This window comes from Halictus rubicundus, chromosome 8, assembly GCF_050948215.1.
Source record: "Halictus rubicundus isolate RS-2024b chromosome 8, iyHalRubi1_principal, whole genome shotgun sequence".
Taxonomy (NCBI): domain Eukaryota; kingdom Metazoa; phylum Arthropoda; class Insecta; order Hymenoptera; family Halictidae; genus Halictus; species Halictus rubicundus.
In genome coordinates, this window is record NC_135156.1 from 5,677,458 (window position 1) to 5,689,481 (window position 12,024).

Genomic DNA, 12,024 nt, shown 5'->3' on the forward strand with positions numbered 1-12,024 from the left:
AACGTCGCGTATCGTGTGCATCTATGCGAATCCATAGCAAAATCGTATACTTGGAGAGATTACAAAGTCTCATTTCCATTCCATCTTGAAAAAATTATGTAGATTAAAGTTTATAATCTGTTCTAAAACTTGGTGGCAGCGATCGTAGCAGCAATCTCGCGTTTGTACGCAGGGCAACGTTATGGCGGCACATTATATTACGTTAATACATGACACAGGGGCTTAGGACGCGTTTGGAGCATCCCTGATAGACGCCCTGTTCAGCTATATAGTCTCGCCGTGTCTCCCGTGTATAATACAAACAGCCTTTACGGCTGCTTTTCAAGCCGCCATTTCATTTAACGGAACATTGATTTTGATAGGGAACCCGTGCGGACGGACAAACTGTGCCGTCTGAAACATCTTCGTCTCGAACCGGCTATGAATTTTCTTAATTGTTTCTCTCGTCCATAACAAACAACACGTAACATTTTAATTAAAGCGAAATGATACCTTTGCACTCCAGGCACCAAGAATTTTGATAATAATATTACCCTAGCACTAAGGTATTCTAGATATTTCAGTATAAACAAGGATCATGAAATTCTCACGATTTCTCGTTGCAGTTCAATCAACGAAATGTCAAATAATTTAATTAATTATACACTCGAAATAGGCGTCACGATGGAGTAGAAATAGTGCGCATTTGAAACTAAATTCCACTTTGCTGTTGATCACGCGTGCGTGTCCTTGTGTATAATATTGTTAGAAACAAATTATAAGGATTATTGCAGTATACATAGGCTAGTTGAAAACTTCTCGTGGCTAATTATTTATTATCAGTAACCTATACTATTGTCAGCACTTTGGGTGCCACGTTGGTAATTCCTTAAACTTTTTCAGAAAAGGGCGTTTATAGGATCGCTTATGTACGAACAAGACTGATTTTCTTCGGTATTTTTAATCAGGCGGTGTAACTGAGAATAATATTTCCACGCAATTCTTAACGTTCGTGGCGCCATCTTCCTTTCTCGTTCCTATCATCGAATAAGTCCAAACTCATAACGGTCGTTCGTCGACGTCGATTTCACTTTCCTCGTTCCCATTCGTTTCTTAAATCGATATCAATCGATGGAGCGCAATAAATCGCTGTCTTTGAGAGCAACGAACAAGTCACAGGCTAGGGGAAAAAATGAGGAAAACTGGATAAACGAGCCACGCTCCAGTGGGCAGAACAGAGACAAATAGAGGGGAAGTCAGAAATAAGGAACGAAAACGTCGGAAGCAAAAAAAGAAAAGCAAGAAGGAGACTAATGGAACCGCGAGAAATCAAGTTAGCAGAGAGACGGGGAATCTGTTGCCAGAGGGGTTTAAGTAGAGCAACCGGGTGGCTGTTCCTCGATCATCGGGGGAGAAATATGATACCAAGAAGATGAAACTTTATTCTTACATATTGTACGAAAAAATTTATGAGCGCCGAGACGCGAAATAATTTAATCACGCATTAGCTGTAACATTAAGACGAGTCCACTACTCTATGCCATATTCGACATACAGGGTGTGCGAAATAGTGTTACAAATTGATTTCTGAATATCTCGTTTTCTTTTTAAAATAAATTGTTCAATGCTCTAAATTGTCCAATGCAATCTTTCAGTACGCATTGTATTTTTTAGGAGCAACTGACAGAGGGAAGAACAGCGCACACACCATTTCTTTTTAAATGGTATTAAGTTTTTGTTATTGTGATAGTACTTGTCAAACTGAACAAGATTTACTTGAATTATTTGGATTTATTTGAAAAATTGAGATCGAAGCGTGATTTAAGTATTAAACCCATTCATTGCCAGGCAGAACGTCTTGCCCTGGGCGCCAAGATTTTATTAAACTTTTCGTTCATCCTTTCTAATAAACACACAGTCGTCGTTAATGACTAAGATGTCGGTGCGATGTTAAAGAAGAAAAAATGAAAACAAATTACTATCAATTACAATCAATCTAAACTTGTAGCGGAAACGACGAGGTATCTCGTAGTCGGCAGTCTTGGTACGTATAATTATATTACTCATAAGAATCATGAAATTTTGGTACGAGTTATTTTCCACTTGTAACTCAATTATTAATTATCAACGTACCAAAATTCATAAGATTTGAAATTCTTAAAATACCTCATTTAGGTGCACTAGACATTTCATTAAATTGGGTGTATCAAATGTTAATTATTCCGACTTAAATGTCCAATTATTCCGACAAGTATCGTACTGTTAAATAAGTTGAAATTGTATTAAAGATCGAAATAAGAACCCACGTGACTTACAGATTCGGGTGGTATTCCAGAGTTCAATAATCGTTCGCGAATAGTCCGAGCATGTGAACGAATTGAAGATTAAAGAGGGCATACCTATTCACTATAATTAACGGAAATACAATTTCTGTGAAATGTAGGTTGGCGTTTCGTGTTTTCAGTCATGATGTCGGAAGTTGCCGTTCAAAGGAGATCATGAAATTCGCAATTTGACCGTGAGAATTCATTTGACCCGTAACCTCAACTCGTTCGTCAAGAATCATTCACACGAACATTCGCCGCAGCGCCCATGTTTCATGCGATATGAATAATAATCTATCCGGTGACTACATCAACAGCCAGCCTTCACTGAACAGGAGCCAGGGATGACTTTTTATTGGCTCTCGCTCGTTTTCGTCGGCGAATGGGCCAAAAGTTACGCAAATATGTGCGGAGGGTGGAAGAAATTTGTGAAAGCTGAAACTAGGGCTGCGCTCAGTCCAATCTGGATTTATTTTCGCCTCCTCGTTGTTTTTTCTTATTTTTTTCTCCCTCTTTTTTGCGATATTTGCTGCAAATATTTGCCCGCTAAATCATACGAATTTAAATCTATTATGCGAAGGTCGTGCATGTTGATTCAGACAAATTGATCTCGAATCGCTTCTCGAATCTGCTCATCGTCAATATTATTGTATCATCTTGTTTCAATCGTTATTACGCACAGTTATCGCCGCAGATTAATTTACTGTGTCCTTTCTGCATTTCCAATTTTTCGTATGTGGAAGAGGTGTCACATGGCTAATAGTCAAGATTAGTACGTATATTTTGTATGTCCTTTATTCATAAAAATATTAAGCAATGTTTGAAGTACCTTCGATATAAGATGATTCGTTTCAAAAGTTTGATAGAAACCATATATGGACAGCCAATATTTTATAAGTAATTCGAGGTTAGATTAGGCGAATCAACCTGTACACGATATCCGTATTTCCCAGATGGCAGTGCACAGATAGCGGTGATAACTGCATAATGGAGATGTTCTCGACCTACATAAATATCGGGCTAATGAGAAAATAATGATCGATACGAGCCGCTAGATGCGACAATCTGTACAATGACACTCAATGATTATAGTAACTAGGTACGATTATCACAATAAAATCCCGAAAACAACGAAATCATTCCTCCGGGGCATTCTTGCATTTATCAGAGTTAACTAGCAAGATTCTATAAGAATTGGAAAAAACGGAATGTTTAAATATTGTGAAAAGCAATGTTTATTAATTTAGTATTTAGTAATTGTTTGAATATAGCTAACATTTAATCCTGACACTAAATTATTGGTTAAATATTTAAATCATTATCAACGTGTTATAATGTTCTTTGTATCGTATCATTCCTCTATTTATGCACTATCAATAATCATTATAATACGGATACCGAAACCATTCACGATAAAACCGTATTATTGGTTATTTCGCGGATATTCACATCTTTAACCTAAATCGTATTATTCTATTTCACCTCGAAAATATTCAAATCCCAATGATTAATTTGTCAGCCAATTAAATGAATAAACAAAAACGATATTACAAATATAGATTGAGATAATTAAAAAAAAAAATTAAGAAATCGATGAACGGTAGTAAACTTCATCCCCCATTTGGAAAAATTGGAAGTTGAATTTCGAATCACTACGTCGACACCATCTCACATTTTTCCGTAACTTTCGCAACGTCGTCGCGATATGAGATGCACTTTGACATCAAATAGACTGTTCTACTTTGAAATGCAATATGCACGACGATGGTACCTCTCTCGTTTAGTCGAGTGGACACTCATTTCTTATTTCGTTTATTTATAAAAATATAAAGAGGATTTGCTTGCACATCATCGTGTATTAGAGGCTTCAGGGGAAACACGCTCACAGCAGCATAAAAAATATATGGTCGGTAAATAAATGTTTTTATTTTTAAGAAACTAGAAAATACTTTTATGAGAACGTATTTAAATTACTATTAACTTTAAGTATAGTAAATGTCAACTACAATGACAATTAAACGTAACCCTAACCATTAATCAAAATAATAATCTGGTTGATATCGTAAATAAATTTCATTAATATTTACATATATGCCTCTCTTGTATGAAATGTAAGTGTCACAGAAATCCTACGTTGATATATGTTAATTTTAATCTATCCCGAGTTAGTGTGGAACATGAGATGAAGACTATTTCATTTCAACTATAGTGTTCTGATAGTATTAGTATAAGACACGTTAGTTTGTTTTTTTTTTTTTAGAGAGAAATTAATGTCCACGCGCCATTATCTTCGTTGACAACATGCAATGCCACTACCATATGTATAGATGTAAGGTGAAACTATAGAAGATGTAATTAGAATATAGAACGAAGAGGAGCAAGCAGACTCACTTGTTGTAGAGGACTATGTCGGGCCGCCATATGTGATCGGACGGCACGTGAAGCATGTGGACACCTCCATATTCCTTTGGCTCCCATCGCAGCTTGTAATCGTACCATGACTTGAAACAACCAACACAAAAAATATGACCATATTATTAATTCGTTTTTCTACGAATAGAAGTTTGTTCAAAATTTCGATTAAATTGTTTGCGCGTGTGTATGCATTGAACATTCTATTGTACAGTAAGTCTTGATCAAAGCCCCATGCTCGTATCCGTGCTGTGACATAGATCGTGTAAGGCTACTACCGATTTTACTCGATATTTGTCCCAAGTGCCTAACCGATAAAAGTCCCAGCCGATATACATATAAAGAGATCAGGGCAACAAACGGTCAGCTCGATTTAGACATGACTGCCCACTTAGATTTTCTAATCGTTCGGAGCAAGAAGCAGTCAGAGCGACTGTAAACATTCGGGGCAACAAACGGTCACCTTATAGGTGACCTTATCGGAATTTGTGTGTTGTTCGACGTTCGCGCCAAGTAATGATAGTCATACGAGTAGTTGCGTACTGAGTAGTCAGCTCAGTTGCTCTTAGATCAAGTTTTCACTGTAATTTCTCGTTCAAAAGATAAGGGAACTCTTTTCTTCTTGGACGAAACAAATTGTTTCTTTTAAATCGAAATAAAATGTAATTCTTCTGCTATCAACATTACAGCAGTAAAATAACTGTAGACGTACAGTGACGAGCAAAAGTGCAAACACACTTTGCTAGTTTTACATTAAAACGTGATACTACAACCTATTTTTCAATTGTACTAATAATTGTTACTAGTAATTACAAAGTGAATAGGATAAACAAAACACAGCAGTTTATTTTCGTTAATATTAAGAATATATGGAATATTTGTCGAAAATAGGGATTGAAAACAATTTTTACAGTTTTGCACTTTAATTGTGCTCGTCGAAATAAAGCTTTAAATTAATATTTTGTCCATTTTCCTTTACTTTTTTATACTGCTTCTAGCCTGCATGGCATACTATCTATTAAATTTTTAATCATTTCCGGCCCGATGTTGTACAATTCTTGTTCTGTCCTTTTCCACAATTCATGAAGAACATGAACTGAAGGTGGATTGTCATATTTTGCTAGCCTTCTTTTCACAATTGGCTACAAATTTTCGATTGGGTTCATATCTGGACTTTGTGCTGGCCACTTCATCACAGAAAACTTTTGATTTCCTAGCGAGGTTTTTACTATCTTTGCAGTATGCTTAGGGTCCCCGTCTTGCTCAAATACTACTTCATCTTCAGCAAATTCAATAGAATTAACAACAGGAGGTAAATTATTTTGCAAAATATTTAAATAATGCTCTTTGCACATGATACCTTCTATCCGAACTAAGGACCAACACCCTTATGAGTAAAACAACCCCAACACATAATTGAGCCACCCCCAAACTTTATAGTTTGTTTTATGCTACTTGCTTGATTACTATTTTCGGATGAAGTCCAGTACAATGACCTTCCATCAGATTCAAATCTATTAATTTTTGTTTCGTCAGACCATATCACTCTTCTCCAATCTTCTGTTGTCCACTCTTTGTATGTATGAGCAAATTTTTTTCGTAGTTTAATATTTTTGTCTGAAAGAGCTGGTTTGCGTTTCTTTTCTTTCGCTTTTAACCTAATTCTCTTTAAGGAGCGGCGAATGGTCCACTCACTTGCATTTACTCCAACGTCTTGAGCTGCGATTTTTGGAGTTTTATGACTTTCAGACCGAAGACGATGTGCAATTTCACGTTCGGCTCTGTCAGAAACAAGTTGTGGCCTACCGTTTCTTGAAGAAGTTGACACACTACCATAGGTTTTCTTTATTCTTGCAACCATCGTGTGACTTTCACCACATTTTACTGCAATTTGCCGCAGTGAAAAACCGGATAGGTCACATCCGGATAGGTTATGTTTTGTTTATCACATTCACCATATAATTATTATTACCTAAGCTTTATCATTCAATTGAAAAATAGGTTGTATTATCACGTTTTGTGTAAAACTAGCGAAGTGTGTTTACACTTTTGCTCGTCACTGTACACTAAATATAGATTTTCTTTTTCTACTACAGAAGAAGGAGATTCTAATCATTGTAGCTGCAAACATAATAATGCGACGAGGAGTTAAGATTGAGCATGTTTGAGCCTGTTTGAGCCTGTTCGTACAAGCGGGCGCCAACCGAAGCGGTTTCAAGTTCGAAGCGGCTTAAATTTTCAATCGTTTCAAACGCTACCTGTCTGTGTCTCTCCCGTTCCTAAAGTTGTCAAACTGCTCGACGCAGTGCCAGTTTGCAGAGGCTATTTACGGGCAAGTACCGCTCTTAGGGGTAAGTCCCGCTGATGGGTTCTCATAATCAATTTAACCACAGAAATGCCCAAGAGAAAAATTTCTTGTGGTCAGAAGAGTCAAGCGTGCTTCATTCATTCATTTAACCGAATAAACTCATTACAAGGCGAGAGTGCAATTTATCCAGCTCGTCCTCCCCTGCCAGCAATTTCGCCGTTCATCTTTCCCGCTGGAGTTATACACGTATGTCTGAGTTGCTATTCGACCTTAAACTACACTTAATGTTTTGCAGAAAGATGGCTGCCAGAATTTGGCTGATTTTGAACCTTCCCGCCAACGAAAAACTTTAATAATAACCTTATAATAAATGCCACTTAACTTTCATTCGCAGGTTAACCCTTTGCACTCGAAGCTATTTTAGCTCCAAAACGAAACATTTCTTCCGACCTAGAATATTTCCCTTCTATATATTTTTTTTTTCATGTTATACATACGAGAATGATGCAATGTACTCGTACAACACTAAGATGTATAGTAATTTATTAAATACAAACAAATTTATTAACGTAAAAAATATTTTCAATAATGATACAACAATTTTTAGTGGTACCTTACAGTTGGCATTCGAGTACTAAGGGCTAATATAAAATTTTATTCATTTTCTGTAACTTTGGTACTGGTGGTTTTTCACGGTTGTGACATTATTTCCAAAAGTTAGGTCTAAAGAACGAATTTTCCTTGTTTAAAGTTTTAATTGCATTTATTCAATTCTCTCCTATACCATTGTATCTACATTTCTTCACAAAGCGTCACAGAATTTTTTAGAAGCTTTGAATGTTGTCGAACTTTCTATCGTTTCTGCGAGTTTCAGTTCTCATTGTTCTTTTTTTTTTGCAGGTGACTTTTTTTCCAGTGAATCGCTGAAGTCTATGTTTCGGGGTAGTTATAACCTTCCGCTTAACGTCAATTTTGTTAATCTCAACTTTTCATCTAAATTCGAATTTTCTTCCATTTACCACCCTTTGAATAATCCATTCTCGTGACGCCCATGTTCATAAGGTACTTAGACGGGTATTCCAATCTGGAAGTTTGAAAAAAAGTTGATCTTTCTGCAGTTTTATGAGGAGTAAGGTTTTAAGAGGTTGTAACAGAAGTTTCAACTCTTTGAAAGTTTTAACTTGTTGGAACCATGTTTTAAAATGGCTGTCATCGCGTCTTAAAATTCATTCAATCAATTCACTTAAAATATTCTTGAGGATGCAGACAAGGTCGAAAACGTTAACAATCATTCTCGAAGTAGTACTATTTTCCTATTTTTTAGCTAGTGTAGTTCAAGTTTAAAGCCTTCTGTATTGAATTAGTTCTCCGCGGAACATTCTTATTTCATTACAAATTATCAGATCAGTTTTCATAAGTTTTAATCCCAGGGGATGTGAGTTCGAACGTTGAACTTTCTTTTGTTCATTCCAGACATCCAGGAATTACTCATCGAACCAGTTTCCATTACATTTAGCTAGGAATTCAAATTGATACCTCCTAAAATCTCTGATACGTTTCCTGGAACATGTAGACGTATCTGTGGCCGACAGGTGATAGAATCGATTGCTCAAAGAGGTTAGTTCCAACCGTGGAGATTCACAATCACGTATCGATAAGAGCGTCCATTTTAGAGACCAGTCAATATATCGGAAGTAAATTGATAACAATAGTAGCACACCGATCGCCTTTCTATCCACGGACACGTCTCTCTTTCTACTTTCTATCTCCGCTACCTTTTCCACTATCAGTTTCTACCCTCTCTTCCCATCAGACTGCTTGTCTTTCTTTCTCTCTGTTCTTTTTCCCATTGGAACCTCGTTATCTCCGGTTCATACTTCGAAAACCGTCGTCATTCATTATTCGATTCTCTCCGTTAGTAACAAGCAATAAAATTTCAGGATTTATACGATTTTGACGTCCTTTTCCTTTCGAATATTAGAGAAAGCATATTTGAAATACTGTTGGTAATTTGGAATAGTGAAGTGTTTAAGAAACTGTTGGGTCGAAACGAAAGTTCGTAGCGTTTTTAAACTAATTCGAAGATTAGATTAAAATATTTATTTGTAGGTTTATTCAAAAACATGATAAGTTACCTCGAAAGTGACAAAAAAAATATCTTAATTTTATTTTTGAATTTTAATTTAAAAAAAAATCATTCATTCGTGAAATGTGTGTGGACAACCCTTAAGCATAGATAACACTAATGTTTACAATATTTGTCGTCTTTCATTTTCTCAACAAATATTATTCCGAACTGTAAACTAGATTATTTTTACTGCACTCGTTCGTATTCAATGAAAAATGTGTCCATTCGGAATTTCAATTCCAGCGAAAACTCTTGTATTTTTTATAATACATTATTTATCATTTTCTAAGACGTGAATGCGATAATAAAATATGGATATAACACACGGTACAGGTGTACACTTCGGCTGCTCGGGAAAAGTGAATCTCTGATTGGATCTAGCTGAAGAAATTCTCGGTCGAAGTTTCGGGTCCCTGAGATAATTGGCCACTAATTAATGGCTGCAAGGCAATCGAATTTTCAGGAACTTTCTTCCAACCTAAAGGGGGAACACGCTCCGTCGTTTCCATCCGAAAATGAAATTGCATCGGTGAAATATTTATACAGGGTAATTCACAAATATTATTAATAGAAAATTCATTGTTTATTTGTCGTGTACGTAATACTTCGAAAAATAAATTTGCATTGCTTTACCAATGCAAGAAAGCTCTTGATTATGCAACATTTTTTGAGTATCTCATTTACTAGATAAAATACATTTGTATTAACGTACTAATCATACGAACATACATGTATCCTGGTTCATTTAATTTACCAAAAAATGAATATCATCTTGATCACCTAATAACATGTCAAGAAAAAAGTTTGCATAACCTTAAAAGCTCTATACACGTTTCCTAATTATAACTATAAATTTTATTAACCCTCTATGGGCCGAATTTTGTTCCGTTGGTATCTATCCGCAGACAGCTTGCATTTACTTTGATATTTCAAGTTGATGGCGATGCGAACCGTCATCAATATTGTTATTGATGACCTCAGCGACATTATATAATTAAGACGTATACGTAATCTTGTGAAAAAACTAAAATTATTTGGTTCAATGTCGATATATTAGCATGTGACCTGAAAGTTACACGGGCCCATAGAGTTAAGTTGATGAGGATATACCAACAATCTTGAATTCCTTTTATCTTTCTGATGTGTTACGTTTCATCTACTCATTTCTATTGTAAATGCATAGAATCGGTAGTCTAGTGAGCACCAATTAGAGACTGCAAACGGTATAGCCTCTCGATGACACGTAGATCTATTGGAGATTCAAATTGTCGACTTTGAGTAGGACGAGGAAAAAGCGATTCGAAACAAACGAACGATGTAACATGGACGCCTTTCGCCATTACTCGTGTACGGAGCCCTAGCCGAGGGCAAACCGGTTGTACCTAGATAGCTGGTAGGTTGTCGCAAACGGTTGGGAGCTAAAGAGGGTGGTTTCGACGTTGAAGGATGGCGTGACGCTCGGAGACGCGGCCGGAATACCTTGCAGCGCACGTACACGCATAAGTACACACAGAGAGACGGATGTGACCCGGTGTAACGATCTGAGCCTCTCTGGCTCTCTCTTCCTCTCTCTCTCTCTCTCTCTCTCTCACTCTCCCTCCCCTCCTCGCTCGCTCTCTTCCTCTCCCTTCAACCCTCACACGCTATCTGGCCTCTGTCTTCGTCGAACGTCACAGCCGACCAAACAAGTGTTTGCCGTACGGTACGGTTATGAATCGTCAACTGCGGACGAATCGGTCTGTCGTTCTTCACGAAACGTGTTTGTAGGTGAATTGTAGTAGGCGAGAGGGACCGTTTGCGGCCGGGGACGGAGAAAAATTGCTGGAGAGCAGTCGCAGAACGCGTTGGAACAATTTGTGTCCTAGGAATGAGGACGATTAAATTACATGCGCACGCTGGCTGACAGGGATCCTCTCTGACTGACTGAAACGCATCTGCTCTTACGGATACCAGGAGGAATCGAAATTCTGATGCTTTACGCCTTCGAGAGTAAAGCTCCGAAGAAATTTTTCAAAGGTGTTTCAGGTTCGATGAAATTAAATTATTCGATCGAGGTGCTCTTCTTGCAGACCACTGTTTTCCTCAATTTTTCCAGTGAATTCGTCCAATTACCCCAGTTTCTATTCGCAACACCATCTTTCACCGGAAGCATAAATTTTTAGCGGAGGAAGTTAATTTGCTTCTAAAGACGAGGACGTTCATATCTTCGCGGGCGTAAATTGCATGTGCAACGCCTAACGAATTTAGTGAGATTCATCTTTGAAGACATTCCTCAAGTCGCTCTAGAAGAGAGGATGGTAGACGTTAATTGGTCCCGCTTAATTATTCTTCAATTACATTTGCTGTTGCACCTTACTGTCACGCCTCTCGTCTTTTCTCGTTTCAATTCTTGACGATGCTGCTGCACGAGTACGTATTACCTGGCAAAGTAATTTGCAGTAACAGTGCTGTGACTCGTCTCCAAAAAAAAAAAAAAACCCCCGAGCGTCTGGTATACGTATCGCGGGAGTTACGCCATCTTCTGTGGGCTTATCTATCATGAAATCCTCGTCAGATTTAAACTAATATTAAATTGTTTTGGAATTGAGTCGGAATCCATCTGCTGTAACCGCACCCTGATTATTTATATATTATTCCACATTTAGGAAGTGTCCCTGAAATAAGGAACCTCGGTTAGGTGATGATAAAAGACTGAAAATAAAATAAATTCGTCCTTGAGAAAGGCAAAGATCTTTCAATGAAAACTTGAAGGTGTCCTTTAAATGTAGATTCAGGTATCTGAAATCTTGTGCAGTATTCATTGAAGCCGAATACTTTATTACGATAAGCTTCAACTGTCGTTTGCATATTCTCCTCGATCTCTGATAAAAACG

At 37.2% G+C, this 12,024-nt stretch overlaps 1 protein-coding gene across 1 annotated transcript in view; it reads right to left on the reverse strand.

The window, feature by feature from the left end:
• Positions 1 to 12,024, reverse strand: part of Nachralpha4 (nicotinic acetylcholine receptor alpha4) — a 192,867-nt gene that overhangs the window by 102,662 nt on the left and 78,181 nt on the right. The window contains exon 4 of the mRNA XM_076792275.1: positions 4,695 to 4,804. Within this exon, the coding sequence (XP_076648390.1) occupies positions 4,695 to 4,804 (110 nt within the window). The remainder of the gene's footprint in view (positions 1 to 4,694; positions 4,805 to 12,024) is intronic.